Source organism: Lycorma delicatula, chromosome 9 (genome assembly GCF_047948215.1).
Source record: "Lycorma delicatula isolate Av1 chromosome 9, ASM4794821v1, whole genome shotgun sequence".
In the NCBI taxonomy this organism is placed as follows: Eukaryota; Metazoa; Arthropoda; class Insecta; order Hemiptera; family Fulgoridae; genus Lycorma; species Lycorma delicatula.
In genome coordinates this window covers 39552564-39576034 of record NC_134463.1, presented here as the reverse complement: position 1 = coordinate 39576034, position 23471 = coordinate 39552564, and the positions used below count along the sequence as shown (strand labels likewise).

Below are 23471 nucleotides of genomic sequence, written 5' to 3'. Positions count from 1 at the left end.
TTACAACATATGAGGGTCATTCAATAAATAAAAATACAAATATCTGGGGAGGTAAAACAGTTGGTAAGTGTGTTATGATAGTTTCAGAACAATAAACTGCCAACTCTGTGATGATTTTGATCAGCTGTTTTAGTAAAATTGTTCTGTTTATAATCTCATTTTACAATGGCAAGTCCTCTTGAACTTTGTGAATTAATTAAACACCATGCAGTGATATGATGTTCAATGGTGTTATAGGTAAGATGGACTGATCCATCAAAGAAAATTGGTTAGCAATTTTTTTAATATGTCCAAACAATACAGACAAAGTTTTATGAACCACAAAATTTTTACAAGAGGGTAGAAAAATTTAAAATGGTTGAACTTCAATGACTGATGAGCACTGTTTGGATGTCCAATTGAAGTTTCAATCCCAGCAATTTAAACTCTCAGACTTTCTTATCCAAGAAAAGCGATGGATTAAAGTTGAGATTATAGCTAAAAAACTACAGGTAGGTGTTAATATAATTCATATCATTATCGCCAAGAAGGGTTCCATCCAAGAGAGTTGACAGATTAGCATAAGGGGACAAGACTTCACTTATGTACAAAGCTGAAACAACAGTATCAGCAGGAAAATGATGCGTTTTGACAATGTTTTAACCAGTGACAAGATATGGATTCACTATTATAAACCAGAATCAAAAAGACAGAATATGGAGTTGAAGCATACGAGTTCATCTCTCAAGAAAAAATTCTGATCCACACCATCAGCAGAAGAAATCATGTGACAATCTTTTGGAATTCAAAAGGCCTGTTGCTGTCAATTTTCTAGATCAGTGAACAATAAACTGTGCTTCTTATTAACAAAGCCAGCAAACTGAAAAATTGCCTGGATGTCAGTGCAAAGACATCATTCTGCTTCACGATAACACCCGGCCTCACACAGTTCAGGTAACTTAAGAAACTATTTACAAATAGCATTGGGAAATACTACTTCACCTCCCACATAGTCCTGACTTGACCCAATAGGATTTCCACTTGTTTGCACCATTCAGGAAGCATAGTAAGAAGTTTATGGCAATGACGATGTCAAAGAAAGTATGCTAAATTGGTTCTAACATCAGAACAAAGATCTCTTTGCAGCACGCATAATAAGCTGATTCAAAAAGAGATGGGACAATTTTATTAAAGTTGCTGGAGATTATGTTGAAAGGTGAAAAAATGTCACATTGCTTAAATAAACAGTTTTAGCTAAAACAAATAACTAAAATAATTTGTATTTTTTAATTATTGAATGACCCTTATATATGCTGTGTTTCTCACAATTTTTTTTTTTATTAATTTCACTATAATAGTGCATATTTATGTGAGAATGAAACATTAAGGACATTTTTTAAAATTTTAATCACGATGCAAAAAACCAAAAAATATATCTACGCAAAGAATCTACACATGTCATCACTGATGTAAATTCTTTTGAGCAAAGATATTTTTATGACTGTAAAAAACTACATAACTAAAAAGATCCAATATCTTAGAACAATAACAATGATATTGGAAAGAAAAATCAAAAGAAATAACATAAGACATATACAGATAATACATATATAAAAAAAAATATTTAATACATAAAACAAAAAAGAAAGAAAAATTTTTTTATTACATAATTACATTTTTGCTGTGATTATTTCTATAACTGTAACTTACAAATAAGAAAGGTAGAAAATTATTAGTTTTTTTTAAACTTTTGATAGCATTTCTGATAAAGGAGTGATACAAAAATTAGAATATGATGTAAATATCTTATTTTTAATATAACGTTATTTTAATTAGTGAATAGATTACAAACTAGATTATTTTATAATACATTATAAAGAATTAATGTACCTTTACAAAGATGTGTTGGAAGAAAATAATTCTGAAAAGCTCAAAAAAATAAAATAAAAACACATGAAAATTAGAATACTATACAGAAAGAAGTTATAATGTATACTAAGTGAGCTGAAGGTTTCCCCCGTCTTGCCCCAGTCAACCGAACTGTTGACTGGCTTAGGCAGGACGGGAGGTGGGTTTTGTTGTACTATCTAACCAGATGACATTATCCAATTAATAATAACATGACACATTTGTATATAAAATGCAAACATATTAAGAATCTTGTTGTTAAAGTTTAATTGTGAAGTAGTATGTGCCATGTAAAGTTAATTTGTTTATACTTGACTGTATTTTGATTTTTCATGTGATAAGTGCATTAATCTGTGTATAATACTTTTGTAATAATATTTTAATATCAGTGAATATTTATTTTCTTGCATTTTTTTACTGTTTGCCAAACAATTATGGGAGTTTTATGTCAAAACTTAAGAGAGAGAAAACTCTCCATAGTCAAGCTCAGGAAATTATATGGAATGTTAATCAGTTTAAGGAAAGAGAGGCAAAACAGTTCCAAGAACAGGTAGTTCCAAGTCTACCATTTATTATTCCTGTGAAAAAGTGTATAAAGAGAACTGCTACTGTGTGTGGGGTTTCAGCCATAACTGTTAAAACTATTAGAAAAGAAAAGAATGGGATATCAGAGGGTGAATGTTAATTTCAAACCTCAAAAATATAAACAGGCAACAAAATTACTAATTTAGATGGTTTTGATAAATGTTATGTTAGATGAATTGTTTACAATTTCTATTTGCAAGAAAAATCTCAGCTTCCTTTAGTTAAACATATCTGTAATAAACTGAAAGGGGCTGTTAGTTTTCAGGTTGGTGCATGGAGCATCAGGAAAATGTTGAAATCCTTAGGATTTTGTTGTAAAAAAAAATTATAGAAATATTCTCGTAGAAAATGACGAAATACAGGAATAAAGAATACGATATTTAAGAGGTATTAAACATTACAAAGAAGAAAAACTTTCCATCGTTCATGTACATGAAATATACATTTTACCTTCTCATATCTCAAACAAAATGAGATCAGACAATTCTGATCAGGGCATACACATCCTATATCATAAGGAGACTGAGCAATAACCATACATGGTGATGGTGAGATGGGATTCATAAACAATGCTCAGCTGATATGGAAAAGTAGCATGTCAAGTGGAGATTATCAAAACATGAACTCCAAAAATTTCATGAAATGGGTGGAAAAAACACTGTCCCAGATCTAACCCCATGATCAGTTGTAGTGCTGGATAATATTATGTACCACAATAATCAATATGATATGGCACCTACCACAAAATGTAAGAAATCGGAAATGGTACTCAGTTACAGAAGCAAATACAGTTACATCCTAAAATGCATTCACTGGAACTTTACAAACTAGTTAAACTGCATAAACCAAAACATGATATATATTTTGGATTGCCTTCTGGAAGCTCATGTTCACACAGCCATTTGCCTGCCACCACACCACAGGTCTAAACCCCATCAAATTATGGGCAAACATAAAAGGATTTGTGGCCCAAAGAAACACCATGTCCAAGTTAAATGCCCTGATTATGTTACATGAAGAAAGAATCTCTAATATAACAAAGAAAGACTGGTTACCAATATGTGAGAATGTCAAAAAAACAAGAAGGTAAATATTAGTTGATGTTGAAGAAAAATCTAGTTATCAATTTACAAGAAAGTAGTAATGAAGACAGTGGCTATTCATCTACAAGTGAAGATAATCTTGGCAATGAAGATTTAGCATCTACTTAAGAGTAACAATTTCTCCATTACAGTAAGTCAAAATAATCAGTTTTATGCTATTAGCATTATCTATCCTATATTATCTATCTAAAGTAAAATAAGTGAAATAAAAAAAAGACAAAAATAGAATATATATAAATTAATACATGAAGTTAATAAATTTATATTGTGTTTATTATCACCATATAAATCATTGAAAATAAAAAGAAATGAATATGAGCAGGCGATGCATGTTCTTGGCACTACACAACAGTTGGAGAGGCGAAAACTTTCAGGTCACATATTGCAAGCTAGAGCCGTTAAAATAACAATCAATTCTGCTGCTCTAAACTGAAAGAAATGGGATATGAGGCCAGTACATTGTTGAGCAGGGTATGATTCCGGCACACACAGATTCATACAATGTGTTTATTCTTTGATAATGGCATTGGTAATGTCAATATCTGGTTTTTTAACACATACTGATTTACAAAAATACTTTTAAAAAATATCATTATGTAAATCATATTATATAGCTACCAAAAAAGAAACTATTAATAACAACCAATAATTTTTGCATGGATGATGCTTGACAAAGGAAATGAAAAATACTTAACAGAATACGCATTGAAAAATGAGAAAAATCACCAGCTCTAAAATCATACTTTCAAAATAAACAGCATACTCAATTTATCTTTGCATAAGTAGTGCAAAACAACCTCTATCAAGAAAGAAGAAATCTTACAGGTGTTAAATATAACTCAGAGAGGGTGATGATACTAACCATGACAGTAAACTAATCGAAAACCTCTGAAAATCTTGTAATCCTTCTGTTTGTTCCTCCCTTCTATTTACTCCCTTTCCTTACCACTGAAACTTCAATCCCTGACTGAGTAGTAAGACCAGCCACTAAACTGTTAGGGCCAATTGCACTTCTTAAACAATTAGCTTTACTATCGCAGAGAAGTTGTAGCTGAATGTTTTAATAAAGTTGGATACTTCCACATGCTATACAATTCAAGGTATAAGGGATGAAGTGGGACCTTATGCTACAGTTTCTGTATGGGTCAATCGTGCTTTATCACCATTTACTATTTTTTCTTTCTCTTATCCTTTTTCCCCGTTTTTTGGATCTGTTATAAATCAGATCCTGCTAGATCCTTGCCAATAATTAACAAATGGTGGTTCAGCAAAACATGGACAAAAAAGAAAATTCAGAGGAAGAAACAATATAAGCCTTAATTATGTAATGTTATAAGAGGATCCCATAAATTAGATGAATTAAAATGTTGCTGAAAATTAGATGAATGACAAGTTTTCAATGGTTACCACAGTTACCTAAGAAATTCAGAGGAAAAACTGCTTATGAAACAAAGATTAGAGAACATAAAGCAGATGGGAAAGACAAAGTACATAAATAAAAATAAAAATAAAAATATTGCTATAAAACAAGAAAACAATAGAAAAATATATTAACCTAAAAAAAGCAATAAAAAATGAATGCCCACTTGTTATATCTAATATTTCATCTTATTTTGAGAAAGTTTACTGTAAGTAGTCATAAATATGTAATAATCTGTGCAACGGATTTTGCTTTTATATATAATATATATTAAAATCAAATTACCTTAACTGTAGAATTTAATTCAGTAATGAGTTCATTTAAAGAATTACAGTTGTAAGCAGACGGTTTTAACGCATATCCATATTGCCACTGAAATGCAGCACATAGACCAGATAATGGTAAACCAGGTGGATATGTAACTTGTACTAAATCAGCCACTTGTTCACTAAGCACTTTTAATTTTTCTGCGTTTGTTAATGTTACACGACGTTCACCATCAACATCCTCAATCTATGATACAACAGACGCAAAGGAGTATTAATAATTAACTAACCAGCATATACTTGTTAAAAACAAATACAGTAAAAATTATTAACATTACCAGTTATAATTATTTCTGTGAGAAAAGCATTTTTTGCCTAGTCCACCAAAAATCCATAAGAACAATATTAAAAGTTTACACCTGCAATGATGATGTTTCTTGCATATATCATTTCTAATCTGAGAAAAAAAGCTATTTTTAACATTTCTCAATGACTATGAGGAATTTTTTGTTTCTAGAAAAACACTAAAAATCAAAAGAGTAATGAGGAATTTTTTGTTTCCAGAAAAACAGTAAAAATCAAAAGAGTATCATGACAAATTACACTTCCATATGAGAAAAAGTTGTTTCAACATTCTGTAGCAGCGGTAATGTTTGATAAATACGTGATTTGGTGAAGGTATACACTGCACATGTAGCAATCATGATGATTTGGCTGTTTGTTTCATGTTTATTGTTATTTAATATCAGTAATCACTTGCTGGTTAGCACATTTGATATACAGTAGCCTATAAACACATACAGTTTGTACCATAGGTATTACAAGTGTAGATGCTGATATAGTAATTTTATTGTGGCAAGAAAAATTATTCAAAAATATTTTTGTATTAACTTTCATAACTTTTGAACGCGTGAATTTAACATCAATTATAATTAGAATTAATCTACGTACTTAAAAAACAACTGAATGTTGTAGAATGCAGAATAACAACCTGAAATTGAAACAGAAATGCAAAATTAATAACATACAAAGCCTATAATTAAGTCATAACTTGTACATTAATTTCTTGTCTGTGTAAATCAAAATTATTTTACAGTGTTTACAAAATTAATCTTTTATATATTAACAGTTTGACAAGTAAATACATTAACCTGGTATACGGATTAATAATATTAAGACAAATCTAAATTTGAATGAACAGGATAAAATTGAATTTTATTGGTTTAACAACCTCCATTGTAAAATGTCATCCTGTTAATAGGCCACTGTAATTACTGAAGTGTAAATCACATTTAGCTTAGACTGGCAATTTGTTGATAGTCTTTTATTTTTTTTTATAATTTAAATGCATAACTAAATATTAACAAGGGCCAACGATTGTAACTATATTTCATCAATTTTGTAAGAAATATAAAGAACCATATTACTAGTTCTTTATTGGTAATTTGATTTTATGATGTTAGTTCAACTTCCAAAATTAATTTATGATCTCTATTCAGTTATATGTGTTCTAGCAGAGTATTTCATATTATATATGAAAGCATTAGTTTGCTTGGAGGCATCAAGCATTCATTAAATCATCCCTCCTTTTAAACAAAATAATTCTATACAAAACTGAAGAAAAATAAATTGGTGGTCTGGTGAAGAAATTTAACTTCTATGATATCAAATTTACACAAAATTATTACAAGTTTAAAAAATATATCACCACTGATAAATATAATTATCAAACTACATCACTAACATAAAAACAACTACCCAAATTAAGTTTGTAAATATCTGAAATTTTCAAGATCTTGGTCAGAGGAACTTAATAGTGAAAATAAATGCAGTCCAAAAGCATATAACTTGGGTCATTTATATTCATATTCTGCCAGTAAGAAGGTCAAGTATGTATAAAATAGTGGTAAGATTATATTCTACTGTTTATGAAACTAAGAAACACATGATTTTCATAAGTAACTTTCTAAGTATGAATAAATATATTATATTTCAAAGAATTATATTTCCTCCTTCTCATGAAAAACATCATAACAGATTTTTACTGAACAACATTGGTCTGCTAGGATCATAGCAAGAATTTAATAAACTTTATATAAATATAGTAGTAAAAATCAAACAAATTTAATTTATGAATGATATAAATATTTATAGAACATAAATATTTCTGTTAAACTTTTAACATTTTCCTTGGGATTATATAGTTGTATTAACGCCAACTATAATTTTCAATTTAAACAATATTGATTTTAGAATACCTTAACGATTTCTGGTATGGCTTCAAACAGTTCAATAAGTTTAGTAAAACCAAAATCAGAGACTCTACACTGGTGCCCAAAATGATGATGATATGCTGGTATAAACCTCTCAAATAATAAGCTGTACTGTGGACTATGACTCATTAATTCAATAACCTATAAAAAATATAAATTAAAATTACTTTTGACCACATTATAAAATCAAATTTCCATGAAAAAATATTGGTTAAACACAAAACAAATTATACAATTCATAAAAAATATGCTTAAGTTTAAAAGAAATTTACAACCAGGCAACTGCTTTGATATAATATCTAAAGAAATAATTAATAGGTTGGCCATACAATCTAAAAGTGTAAACTTTGGTAATAGCTATATTCTATAAAAAATTAGTAGTGGTCTTATTGACCAATTCTTGTTAATAATACAATAATACCAATACTAAAGAATAATTATGAGAGTCATTCAAATATAATTCAGAATTTTGCTGCACAGACTGAGGAGGAAGTGGTGGTGATGGTGGGACACTGCAGGTAGTTAGTTGAATATGTGTGGAAAGGAGCAACCAACAAGCCTGTAGGTAATGTTCCCTGTCAGCAGCAGAATGTTTGAGCATGAGGTACCATCTTCTGTTGCACAACAAATTATAATCAGAGTTCTCACCAACAAAAAGTTTGTAAGTGACTGTGATGCAGTGGAGAACAAGTCACAAACTTCAACCACAGACCAGCATCAATGATGATAACTTTTAGGCCATTTGTGATCTTGTGGAAGGTGACCGCAGCATAACAGTCACTGAAATTGCATTAGAGATGGGCATACAATGTTGTAAGATACTCTTGGATACAAAAAAGTGCAGGCGAGCTGGGTTCTACATCTCACAGAGAAATATCCGGAAAGACATCTGTCAGTGACTTCTGAATTGCTTTGAGAAAGAAGGTAGGCATTTCTAACCATATTTTGACCTGTGATGAAATACAGGTCTACCACACACTCCAGAAAGAGAACAAATATGGTATGAAGGAAAATTGGGTAGGGAGCACTGATCATGGCCAAGAAATGCTTGTCAACTGAAAAAGTTCTGGTAACTATTTTTGTTCTCAAAAGATGTGCTGCTGATTAATTTCCTGCATGATATAAGGACAGTAAATCCGACATACTACTGCCAGTTGTTGAATGACGATCAGGGCTGCTTATCCTCCAGTTATTTACAAAAATCAAAAGAAAGCTATAATAGCTTTCTATTACGTTTTAACATTTTTTCAGATAAGTACAACTATTTCATTCTAGAGGTTAATAAAACCAGCAGATAATGGGTAAAAATGGGAACGTTATTTTAACATTAGATAATACATCTACTCATCCATCAGCAGGCTGCTTAGAAAGAGAGGATGAAGAATTTAAAGTTCTCTTTCTACCTCCAAATGTTACAACTATTATTAATCAATGGATCAAGGAGTTATTGTTTCCCAGAAACGCTTTTACTGCAAAAAATTAATGAAACGATTTCTTTTGGCTGATAATGAAGATATAAGCAGCATGATTAAGATGATCAAAGATATTAATTTAAAAAACTGCTGTTATATGGTGGCTGAATTCTGTCAAAAGCATGACATTGGTGAAATGCATCATGAAGATGTAAAAAATATAAAGAAGTTCACAGACGAGATTCCAGGTAGTACAGATTGACATTTCGACAGTGTCAATAAATGGATGATCAATGATGACCCTGATCCAGGTTACCAAGATCGTAGAGGTGGTATGAGAAGATGATCAACTAACAGGTGAAAAAGAAGGCAACAACTTCCTCCTAGGGTCTTCATATGAAAATGCTCTTGACAGTTTGTTTATTGCTATGGACTGATTAGAGCAATAAAAAAATGCAATCATCTTTAGATCTTGCAGCCCGTAAACGAAGATAAACATTACGCACGAGGTTACACAAGTATAGATTACAAAATTTTAAGAAGAAATAATATTTTTAAGGTATGTTTAGACTGATTGTTAGTTGTTTTAATTTATTAAACTTACTGTAATTTTTAAGAAGTAATATTTTTTATACGACAAAGTAACTTAACTCAATTTCTCTTCAATACTTTTTTCCTTTGTAAGTTTTTTCTTACATATTTTTTAAGTGACATTTTATATAAAACATCATTTGGTATTCTGTCTGGTGCAGCAGGTCCCTTATACCATTGTTATCTCCATTTCGGCTCCAAGCATTCTCCTTCGTTCCCTTTTTTTCCTGTTTAGCCTCTACTTCAGAGGTTGAATGAGGATGATGTGTATGAGTGTAAATGAAGGTAGTCATCTACAGTCTCAGTTTGACCATTCCTGAGATGTGTGTGTGGTTAATTGAAACCCAACCACCAAAGAATATCGGTATCCACAATCTAGCAATCAAATCCAAATAAAAGTAATTGCCTTTACTAGGACCTGAATGAACACTGGAACTCTCACATTTCCAAATCAGCTGATTTGGGAAGATGTGTTCACCACTGGACCAACCCGGTGAGTTCTTCTTCGTTCCCTTGTTACCAATCTTCACCTCTTCTATTAACTTTTTATCCTTCTTCTTTCTCCCTTCCTTTCTCTTTCTACTGACTCTTTTAATGTAGTTATCAAGATTCCACTTCGTTTAACCACTTGTCTTAATCAGTTTCCTTTTCTTATGTACTTCACGTACATTAATTTACATATTATGTTTCATCTAATTCTCATACCCAAATCGGTAGGATAACACTGTAATCTCTATCAGATAATTTTTTTAAATTCTGACTTTTATTGGATTTTTTATAATTTATTACTGTATCTGGTTTTATTATATTACATGAAAGTTCTGAATATCTTTTAATTTTACTTAAATGTATTTATTTTTTTATTTTTCATATTTTTTTAAGTAAGATTCCCATTACATGTTAGAATGATATGTCCAGTACATATGATTAACCTTTTTTAATTTTCTAAATATCCAGATTCAGCCTTGCCAAGGTCAATCTGAATAATCTGCATTCCACTTATGTACATGCGTACATATGTGTTATGTACATGCATGTGTGTATGTATGTAAAAAATAATTACTTACCTCTTGAGCAAATAGTTTGGTTCTTTCAATTTCTTCTACAGTTTGATCGCGTTTAGGTATAGCAACAAACATATTTCCGCCATAATTTGAAATGACAACAGTATTTTCCATTAATTGTGACAACAAATCAGTTAAGTAACAAAGACCATAATCAACAGGATCAAAAGTCTTTCCAAGATGACGTTCAAACATGACAGGTAATTCTTTAATATTTACTTGCTTACTTGAATGTGATCGCAATACTCTTAACAAATCGGTACTAAAACGACGCATCTGTGATCTATGTGTTAATGTTAATGTACGTTTATTACCTTCACCCATAATCTGAAATAGCAAAAGTTTAAAAAATTAGTTATAAATACTTGTAGAAAAGATCGTTTAGAAAATGTTTTCATACTGCACTGCCAAACTACAACAACCTTCCAAACAAGTCAACATATTAAAATGCTGTGTGGCTCATGCAAATTAATTTTTTGAATTTAATCTATATGAACATCAAAACGAAAATTCTACACAACTACTCGAAAAATCCATTGTTATATCTCCAAAGTGCTCATTTACAGGTTGTAGTATTGCATCCAAAAGGTTAATCAAGTAAATTTCTGGAATAAAATTATATAACTTCATAACAAAATTGTCAGTCTGGAAAATTTCATTAGTTCCATATTGTTCAGTATAGTTCATATTGTTCTTTGGTATAGTTCCACTATGGAACTACTAAAAGGTAAAGTGAACACTATGTTCACTTTACCTTTTCAGGCATTCACCAAATGTAGAGTTTCTTGATATAAAATTGAACATTAATTGAGTATAAGTTAAGCTTTATTTTTTTTAAAAACGCAAGCAAGTTTTATTAAAAATAAAACTTCTTTAAATTATTTTTTAAGTTTTAATCTTATTTTTCTGAATCTTTCTATCCAATTCTAATAGATCTTAAATTGCAACACAGCGTGTAATGAGACCTCAAACAGAAAAGGAAATACTATTAAAATTACTGTTAAGTAATCTTACGTATTTAATTAATGAATAAAATTGAAATGCAAAATAATTCTTCTCAAACAATCTGAAGGATTCTCAATGTTTACTAAAAAAAATGTACAAACTACTTTTCTACACAGACCCCAGATCACCATCTCCTGGTGATCATATATATGAACTGAGATGATTTAATTTCATTATGTACATTATGAAGAATATCTGAAGTATTCCATTAATTACACCTTTGATTCTTTTTTTTTGTTCATTTATGTTGACAACCTTCATTACATACACCCATCTTTGATAAAATCCTCACAGAAAGAAATTCAATGGTGTAACATAAAGGGATCGAGGTGGACAGAAATTGTCCATCACAGTTAGCCCAACGTTGAGGAATTATTCATGTAGATAGTCCCTAACATGTAAATCCCAGTGTTGGTACACAATCTTGCTGGAAGTAAATATTGGGTTGCCGATATTCAATTTGAGATACTATGTACTCCTTTAAACTGTCTAGACAGCGCTAATACCATTGGCTCAATGAATGATTTACTCATTTCATAAGCAGTCAACGGATAGCAAACAAAGTTCGGGCTAACACTTTGCCTTTGTTAAATGGCTTAAGGGATCTCACTATTCCAAATCTGACAATTATGATGGTTAATGTGACCAGAAACATGGAATGTTGCTTCATCAAAAAACAATACTTTTTCTAAAAACCTTTGTTCACTTTATCAAGAATTTCCACTGAAAAATTATAATGGAGTGGGGTTTATCATCTTCAGTTGCACACACCAACTGAATTTTGCATGCATGAAGTTATAGCTGCTTGTGAAGAACTTTCATGATTGTCGATTGCAGTATTCCCAGTTCTAAACTCGCATGATGAGTCGATTTACTCGGGCTTCTCTGAAAAATTTCTCTTACTTGAACTACAACTTCCTTGGAGACAGGAGATCTGCCAGCACTTTTTTGGTTACTACACTTCCTGTATATTCAAAATGCTAATACCAACATTTAACAGTCTTTTATTAGAAGGATCACAGCCATTCTCTAAACAAAAACATCAACGAAGCGTAATAACAGATCTGCTTTCATGAAACCACAGTATGCACATTACTTTCTCCTGCATGGTAGTCTGCTCAACTGATGATTGCTCCTGTCATTACATTGTGCCAGCATGTTTATTCAAGATCATCAGTAATTCTAGTATTTACACTAGGTTTGAATAAAATCACAATTTAATTTAATTTATGTTCACTCTATATATTAGATATTTCAGTGACACTACGGTTGCGACACCTCAGTTAATGATTGTTGTAAAGAAATATTTTCAAATTAAATAATTTTTTTCACTAGTTCTATAAAGTTTTTATTAATATTCGAGATCTTGATTCTTTTCATAACATATCAAAGATATTAGAGCCTCTGCGGCTGGATGAAAAAAACATTTTATAATAGATTTTTATTTATCAAAAAAAAAAAATAATACAAAAAATTCACTGTAAATAATATTTATTACATGCCAATATATGTGTAATAGAGGAAGGGTTAAAGATGGTGAAAAACTAGTAAAATAACCACTTAAATATATAAAAATGAATAAATATATATAAAATGATATGAATTAGTTTTATAAAAAAAATAAAGTACAAGTAATTTCTTTATATAATATTACTTACGGGTCTGATTATTTTTTAACATTTCAATTATATCAAAAATATAAGAAAACAATTAATTATAGATATCCTAACCCAGTATTACACAAGTTTTGATAGTTACCTGAATAATATTTGGCATCGCTTCAAATAAATCTATAAGTCTAGTAAAACCATAATCAGCAACACGACACTGACGACGGAAATGATGATGATAAGCAGGTATAAATTTATTAAATGACAGAACACAATGAGGTTGTGATTTTAAAAGATCTACTAATTCTTTACTGAACACATGTAAGTTGTACGCCAAAGATGGACTTACTGTTCCACTTTTAATACTATCTGCAATCAGATCGATTAAATTCAATAATAATGATTAAAATTAATATTTATATGTATTTAAAAATAGTAAATGCTTAATTAATAATACGTTACATGTATTATTATATTAACAGCTTTAAAGAGATCACCAAGCTACAATCACTATAAAAAATGAATGTAGGGTCATTAATGAATGTAACTCATTCTTGACTTTATTTGGAATAGTTTATAAACAATTAGAAAACCATTTTAACAATTTGTACCATTATTTTTATTTAATCATCTTACATCAATATCTTTCAGTATTTGTGTAAAAATGACTGAAATATAATTTTTCAAAAGAAATACGCAGACTACACTTAACTAGTATGAGATAGTACTGTTACAAAATTTGAGAAAATCCTGTTATACGCACTACAGTCATTTTGAATAGATACTATTAAAATAAACTCCGATTAAAAATTGCTAGATTTTAGAAAATGTTACAAACATATTTTATTCATAAAACAGGCCAAATCTAACTTCACAAAACCACAGGCATGGAAGATATACATCTAACTGGACATTCAAAATAGCCGTAAGTTAAGATCAGTGAAGTATGTGGAAGAACTCTAGGGTAAAAAAGAAGAAAATTCAGAGTAAAGAATTAAAAATATAATACTTAAAGAAAAAGAGCAAAGATTTAGCTGAATAATAGCCATTTTACAGAATTTAAAATAATGTTGATCCACTAAACAAGTTCACCATACTACATATCAAAAAAATTCCAACAGCACTACTTTAAACGTAAAATATAATGAGGTTCTCTGAAAGATAAAGTATGAAGGCTATTTCAAAATTAAGTTCTGACTGGGTAGATGGTACCAAAAAAAAATTCCTACAAAAAATGTTGTTACTATTGTATTATAAAATAAAATTTCCAACATTCTTCTCACACTAGATTATGTCGCCTTATTATACTGTTCACATACAGATGCGTATAACATAAAAACTAGCTTTAAAGCACACTTGTTGAAGAACCATCACTACGGTACCTACCCCCATACAGAACCTTTTTCATCGGTTAGCCAGGCTATCTTTGCACAGTATAGCCAGTCTTTATCTTAATGATTTCTTTTAGAATGACCTCTAAAGCTTTACAATAAACTTCTAACATTAGGTAGTTCCAGGTTTCATGAATTTGCTTGAGATCTCAAAACGATGTTTATCAAGCAAATTTGTTTAACATTTAAATATGACAGAGTATTGCTCTTTCCTCTTCATGCACATCTCTGTACCTCTCTGAATTTCTGTCACTGACATCTTATAGCATCGGATCATAGTGTAAACACGACACATTATCAATGGATCTTGGCAGTGTACTAAGTACTTTCACTGAAGAAAAAAAAGAATCATGCCATCATTTCACACTTTAATGGGAGGGTAACAATGAAGATTCAATGTTTCATCAACTTGTTTACAAGAAATTGTTTCTTCTTACAAGAATATTACAAAAATATCTTCAAATAAGAGCTTGTTTTTGAAAATGTTTCTTCAATGTTTATAAGAAATTTACAGGTTACCAGTGGCTATTGCACAAAGGCAGTCGGTCTATTTGTAATGGCCAATAAGAATTATTAGTTTTTGAATAGGCCTCATAATCATAACCCAATAAATATAAAATAATAAGTATTATTACCATCACTTTTATCTTCATAACTTTGAGAATTCTTAGGTGCAGCACGTAAATATTTTGCTAGAGAATCCCCAACTTGTAATTCTACACCAGAGACACATGTTAATAAATGTTCAAGTGGTACACCATTTTCATCCAATTTTAACGAGCCAAATTCTGCCTCATAACAATCACATAAACTGCAAAAATCCATAATACAGTAAAATTAAATTGATATCTTCATTTTTTAACAATGAAATTGTTATAATATTAATACTATCTTTAAGAGACTGATGAAGCTACCAGCAACAGATATTTAATCCCTAGTTGTTATATATCCTTATAGTCTTAGTGACTTATAAGAAAGTTATAATCTTACACTTGTTTATTATAATAATCTTAAACATATTACAGCCATAAATTAAAAAAAAATTAACTTTGCGTAAACAGAACTGATCATTAAAAACAATTAGTATATCTTCATTCACTATAGTATGAGCAGTAGAAAGAAATTTTATATAAAAAATGTATGTTCCGATTCATAAAAATGTCAGCCTAAAGAAATTTCTAACAAGTAGTTCTACATTAGAGTACTGTTTATGAGTTTCCTTTAAAATGAAACTATAACTATAGTGGAAAATAGATTACTCAGAGATATTTCACTATAGTAAAAAAATATTAAGGTTTTCTTTTTAATTAATCTCTGCTTTATCAGCAATGGAACAGAATGGATGACAGCCGAATGTATAACAAGATAACAGACTACGATTACCATAGCTAATAAGTAATGTTTCCCTGATAGTCGGTTAATATTTAATGCTACACAGAAATTAGTCTTTCTCTTTTATGAAACATTAAAAAAAAATGATAATAATGAAGTGAATTTGATTTAAAATGCAGCTGACACTAACAAATACAACCAAATAGTGATAAATAATAAAGAAAACTGGAAAATGGTATAAAATAAAAGAAATCTCAGTTTCCTTGAAACATACTTTTTAAGAAATAAACTGAAGTACAAAGTAAAGAAAAGTGCCCAAAATAACAAAACAATGTAAAATGTAATAAGATAAACATGAAAACTACAAATAAATGCAAGTATAAACACAGGGAACAATATTCATTATAAGGTAAAATTTAATTGTACCATGTAGTAAAACATGTTAAAAAGTATTAATTTAAGGTCTATCCAAAAAAAAATTATTGAATATTTACAGCAATATACAATTAATATCATTTAAAGTACAGGTGTCCATAAAGTCTTTCCAAGATTACAAAAAAAACTATTACAGTTACAGCTATGGGGTTTGTGGTAAAAGAAAGAAAAACTTATAAAGTTTTTTTTATATATTGTTGCAGGTAGAGGGCACTGTGAACAATTTTTTATAAAATGGCGTCAATCCAAGAGAAAGTGCAATGTGTGTTGTGGTATCACGAGTCGAAATCACAGAATACTGTGCAGCGAAATTTTAGAAGGAAATATGGACAACCAGCACCTGATAGTAAGAGTATTGTTGTACAGTATCAAAGTTTAAAGAGAGTGGAAGTGTAGTCAACCTTCTGCAAACAGGGCACAGGGCAGCCATCTGTCATCTGTTAGTGAAGAGAAGTTTGAGGTTGTACAGTAAGCATTACTACCTTTTTTTTTTTGAAATGAATGATTTGTAGCGTGTGTGAAAATGCTGTGCCCGACCAGGATTCAAACCAGAGACCTCCAGATGAAAGGTCGACATGTTACCACTCGCACCACGGAGGCCGGCTAAGCATTTCTACCTAACTCTTCCAAATCTACACCTCGTGCATCTTGTGAACTACGGATTCCCTGGTCAACAATGCACAAAATTTTGTACAAGTGTACAAAAAAAGTGCACAAAATTTTATAAATGTATAAACTTCAGATATTGTAACATTTACAGCCAGATGATGGCCCTCGTTGTGCTACCTTTGCGACTGAGATTTTGTATTGGATTGATAACAATGAGTAACTGCAGCATGTGTGTTTTTCAGATAAGGTTACTTTCCACACCTCAGGGAAAGTAAACAGGCATAATGTGAGAATATGGGGCTCAGAAAATCTGTACATTACCAAGGAAAAAGTTAGAGATTCCCCTAAAGTGAATGTTTGGTGCGGTTTAATATACAACAGAATCATTTGACCCTTGTTTTTCATTGACTAATCAATAACAGCTAATATTTACCTGGATATGCTGAAACACTTTGCTATACCTCAAATAAATGACTTTCAACCTAGACTGGTTTTCCAGCAGGATGGCGCACCACCACATTGGCTATTACTAGTTAGAGATTTTCTGAATGAATCATTTCACGGCAAATGGATCGGGTGCGTCGGGTCCACTCTCTGGCCCCCACAATCACCAGCCACAACTCTCTCAGATTTTTTCCTCTGGGGTTATGTTAAGGACAGAGTCTATGGAACACCCGTACCTGATCTGGACACATTGTTGTTGACCAACACATGGCATGAAACTGATTATTGATTGGACATTTTGCGAGCGACAAAAGGCGCACATGTTGAAGTTTATAGACATGGTAAAAAAACTTGATAACTTTTTCTTTCTTTGGCCATTAACCGCACAGCTTAACTGCAATAGTTTTTTGTAATAAATCTTTGTGATCGTAGAAAGACTTTATGGACACCCTGTATTCTCCTGCCTGTTGTACACACTTTTTTATTTGAGCTGGTGGGCACACCAAAGTTATGATCTCTTCACTCTCACATTTTTGTGTGGTGACTTCTAGGTCATAGTGATGACTGACCGTTAGCCATTCAGACAGTAACTCACAGTAAATAATACCTTTGGTATCAAAAAATATGGCCAACATCACCTTTGTGTTTGAACAACTTTTGTGTGCTTTTTTTCATGCTGTGACATTTTCCAGCCTGCTATAATTACTAAACTTTATATACACATCATATTCATACATCCATGTCTCACTGTTAACAACAAGGTTTTATCATTTGCATGATTCACAAGTTTTAGACACATTACTACACTATTATCTTTTTTTTCTTGTTTCACGAGTTTCAAAATGAACTTGGTAGTAACTAATTTTTTAGGAACAATTTTTTTATGTGAACCCACCAAAATCCAAGTCTATTCTGTTATTTCACTGCTATTAAATATCGAATCTATCTCACCAGATTTTTCACTTGGGCAACATGGGACCTGTTTATTGATATCAATGCCTTTCCTCAACATTCACCACCATCAGATCCTCAATCGCTTTTAAAATACCTGACTGCTCACAGCATTGTAATCAGGCAGCTAGTGAGCGTCAAATACCACGCAAAGCAGCATTTTATACTCCTCAAAGCTCCTATTCATAAGCCTCTAGTAATTTTGTATTTCAGTAAATTTTTGGAAGGTTGACCAAAAATTTCACTGTAACTTTTGATTTCGCAAGTTACTCATCACAAAAATCATCAGAGGCACTATACATCCCCTACTAAGTACGAACATTACACAAAACTACTCATCATAGACACACATGGGTGGCTAGCAATAGTTCATTAATACCTACACTGTATAATGATGCGAACCGCACAATTCAAAATATCTCTATAAGCACTAAAGAAAAAAAGTTTAATTATGTTTTTGAACAGAACTCATCTGCGATTATATTTGCACAAGAATATGCAGTGAAATGATGCTAACAAACTAGAGTGCAATAAGGCATAGACTGATTTATCAAACTGTTCTTACCAAACATAATAATTAACTTATTCTAAAGTAAATTATAACTAACCATAAAATAAAATTCTGATGCTCTAAACAAAAGATAATGACAATTGTAAATAAATAAATAATGCTACAATGAACACATAGTTTACACGTAATAAAATAATAAATTGAAATAAATAAAAATAAAATATATACCTTGTTAGAGGTAGCATATTATTATGACTGTGTATAAGAGCATGAATTCTGGAAGTAAATTCAGCTAATGCAACCCTTAGGCATGGTAAACCAGGAGTCTCCTGCTCAGCCCAGCCTTTATCATTACTGCAATGTAAAATTCGAGCATGTATAGTGCAAACCAAAAACCCTGCTTGCTGTTGTGCTGGCAACTGTTGAGATTGTTGCAACTGATTCGCTTGTTGTTGACAATGCTGCACAGTATTACTATCCTATAAAAACAAGACGAAAAAATTTATAATTTTTTTTTGCAGGTGCTTTTAATCGTACCTACACAAACATAATTAAAACATCATGTAAACAATTTAAGGAACACAACTCATTTTCAGATAATATTTTGTTCATTTGTTTAAATAAAAAATGATCAAAATTTTATTATGAAATTCACAATATTATTGCCAAGAAAGCCAATTTTATTCTAGATCAGAATATACTTCTCACAAGCTGGTAACATAATTACAGTTAACGTTTGGTGTTTCCAAACTCAAGAGAATTAGTACTTATTAATGCCATTATTCTATACTAATTAACCTGCCCAAACAGCAAAAGATAATATGCTGGTTGTAACCCAGCTGCTGGAACTTCAAGCAGTTTAGGAATAAAGCTAGACTTCAAACAAGCAACTTAAGTGTTCAATCCCTCCCCCTAAAAAAAAAAGAAAAAACCATTGGTTGTTTATTTAGCATCTTGGGTTAGTGTTTGAGGATGCCATATTATACTACTACTACTCAGTGCATACATGCTTAGTAGTTATTTTTTTTTAATTTTTATTAATTGTCCTTAAATTAAATACAATATACATTATAGGATTAACTTAACATAACATATGCACATCTTTAAACAAATAATAAGGAATACACCAATCAAAACAGAATATAAAATCAGGTATTTGAATATTTAACCTGGTATTTATTTTACAGCTAAACAAGTATTAACAATAAAATTGATTTTTTTAACAAAATCACAGATCATCAGTACATTTAATGAAAATAATTTGAACAAAATTTTGAATTCTATTTTTATTTTGACAACTATGAATACACTATTTTCAATTGCAAATAGATCAAGAGTGGGTTTATACACAAAACGAGTAATTAATTTCCAACACATCTGAAATTTTTTTTCAATTTACATATTTAGCTAATGGTACTTATAAATCAAATTACCTGTATTTATACTTTACAATGAACAAATCATACTAAAGAAGAAATGTATAATACAGAGTGTAAAAAAAAGAATATCGGGGTTTTAATTTGTTAGAATATCGTTTGGATAAAGTGTATAGTATGTTAATTTATGGCTAGAATCAAAGAGCAAAAAGTACATTATTAGTTGCGCACAAGGCCATAAATTGATTCCCTATCTTTCTGCTTGACAGCACCACCAACAAAAATGGTAGATCCTGAATGAAATGTTTTAAGGAAATGCTTACATATATGTTCATAATGTTTACAGTTGTTAGAGAATTTGAGGCCTACCAACTGCACAGTGCATGCCAACTGAATTGTTGGAGCATGAGGATATGACTTTCCTTACCATATTAAGTTTAGTGGTGAGTCTACATTTTATCTTAGTAGAAAAGTTAACATACATAATAGCTCTTTCAGGAGGAGGGGTGTCAGAAAATTTCCTTGAACTCTTACAATACAAAAGGGACTCCCAAAATTAACCGTTTTCTGTGCAATATGCAACAGCAACTTCACAGGTCATTCTTATTCTCTGAAGTAAGCAGCACAAGAGTTGCATATTTAGATATGCTACATACATGGCTCTTCCTAGACTACAAGATGAACAAAAATATTTTATTTGACAAGATGGCCCAGCTCCTTAATGACATAACAGGATCGGTTAAATGTTTTCCCTAACCACTAGATTGTTTGGCATGGACTCAACGACAGAGCTTGTTTCCAGTGGCCTCTAAGGTCACTTGATCTGACCCTATGTCATTTTTTTCCTTTGGGATTCTATCTTTATAGGATCATGTGTATGGGCCTGCTTGCTTCTGTTACCTACTGATCTACCTGATTTGAGACACAGGATTGAAGCAGCTTTTGTTCTCATTACTTCATACACCTGGTTAAAGTATGAGACACTCTCCTAACGGTTGGATGTGTGCCATATGATGAAAGAAGATGACATGGAACAATTGTAGGGAAACACTGTAAGAACTACTCTTTCATTTTATTTGCAATTCATTACTGTAAGTTAAAGTTAAGAAATATTAAATAGCTTTAAAACACTGATATTCTTTTTTTTTACATCCTGTATTATGAAAGCTCTATTTATGGATATCTAAACAACAGATAGTTTTACAATCCCCAACTCCTTGAAGCAGGTTTGTTTTAATAAAATACAACACATCTCAGACACTAAACAACAGATGAGACAACATTATTAAAATTAATATTTCTACCTCTGCTTCTGTTCATTAATCCTCTTTTAATACTTTAGCAAGTTATTTAATATAATTTAATTTAAAAAATAACTAAAAATTAAAAATGTTGATTGCTGAGACTGTAAACATTTATTTCTAAAATGCTGCTGATATTTTTAATTAAATGTTATACATCAATGTTCTGATAAAATAGAATTATTTACTAAATGAAAATAATACGCAAAAATGACACGTTAAGAAAAAAAAAATTTTTAATTACATTCTGCTCCAAGGATGGAATTAAATTATTTATCAAAGAGAGAAATGGTAAAAATAATTTAATGTTTAATTGTTTAATCAAAGTTAAAAATATGCACTGCACTTTAGTGAATCTGATTATAGTTTTTATTCATATGTACTACCTTGTGTATAAGTGTACCCTGTTCTTTATCTTTAGAAGAGACAACATAATATAAATAAAGTCAAAATACACATATCAAAAAAACATTTATTTATTTAATTACATACACAGCCATTAAAATGCCAATGTCAATTAAAAATAACAACTCTTTTAAAATTAATGCCTTCATAAAGCAAAATTTCTTAAAAGAACTGTTCATTCTGGTGCAAGTATGGCAAATGACACAAATGGCAAATGAATGGAATACAAGTTAATTGACAGCTACTACAAGTCCAAGAAACAAAAAGGTTTGTTCACATTGAATGTAATCTGAATATGATAGAAAAATAGTTGTTCTAAATTATACACTCAGCATTTCCCAACAAACAATAAAAATAGTATAAGGATTTTGCAGACAAGATTATGGTAATGAAAATCCATCAAACATTCATCAGTAACAAAACAATAGAAGATGTAAAGAGGCAATGGAATAAAAAAAAACTCAATTCCAAGGTGGCACAATGATTAATTTTTCACAAAGATCTAATCTTAAGATTAATTTTATCTTGATAATAAGCTAATCTGTGATGTTATAATCTATTTGCATAATGTAGTAAATGACAGATATAGATAAAAATCTGTCATTAACTACAACAAAATAAAATGGATTTATCAGTACCTCTTTGAGTTACTTTCCTTTACCTATGAACACCAACAAACAGTGGATATATATTTTCTAACATCATTATGTTTGCTATTTAGGGGCTACATCGATTAATATTTTTCAAATAAATTTTTTTTTTATAATTGTTTATTACCATGTATTATGTTACACAGTGAAAATGATTATATTCCTCAACACTGCCCTGCTCTTGGGGGGGTCACAGACTGGGCCACCCTGAAATTTAGAAGTCAATGGGAAAACTGGCCACTAACAAGTGGCAAGTCAATGTGACAACAGCCACATTGTCGGACCGTGTGGGAGTTCCTTCATGCGGTTGCTTTGTTCAATCAACATTAGTAGTTTACCTACGGGAAAAGACTCCTACCGCACTGCTGTGTGAAGCTAACCTAGAGATATATATATGGCTGACCACCAGCCAATTCTCCCTCTATGAATCATGAGACCTTGCTGTTGGTGAGAGGGCTTGAGTGTTCAGTGATACAGAATAGCCGGACCAAAAGTGCAACCATATCGGAGAGGTATCTGTTGAGAGCCAGACTAAGGAATGATTCATGAAAGTGGGCAGCAGCTCTTTCAGTAGTTGTTAAAGGGTATAGGTTAGGACGACTTAAACGACCATATCACTCAATCCTCTGAGTACTATGTGCTGAAAGCAATGGAAAATTACAGCAGCTTTTTTCCAAGAAAATGTAGCTCTCTGCATTTTCATATAAAAATTATGGAAACGGCTTCCTTGGTAAAATATTCCGAAGGTGTCTAGTCCCCCATTCGGATCTCTGGGTGGGGACTACTAAGGAAGGGGTCACCAGAAAATTAAAAAATAACATTCTACGAGTCGGAGAAGTAAGGATAATTT

General features: G+C 30.9%; 1 protein-coding gene across 1 annotated transcript in view; it reads right to left on the bottom strand.

Annotated features, from left to right (window-relative positions):
* Positions 1-23471, bottom strand: part of Marf1 (meiosis regulator and mRNA stability factor 1-like protein) — a 146027-nt gene that overhangs the window by 25158 nt on the left and 97398 nt on the right. Inside the window, exons 15-20 of the mRNA XM_075375513.1 lie at positions 19118-19368; positions 15243-15418; positions 13365-13585; positions 10605-10928; positions 7520-7675; positions 5281-5508 (exon numbers count right to left, since the gene is read on the bottom strand). Coding sequence (XP_075231628.1) covers positions 5281-5508; positions 7520-7675; positions 10605-10928; positions 13365-13585; positions 15243-15418; positions 19118-19368 — 1356 coding nt within the window. The remainder of the gene's footprint in view (positions 1-5280; positions 5509-7519; positions 7676-10604; positions 10929-13364; positions 13586-15242; positions 15419-19117; positions 19369-23471) is intronic.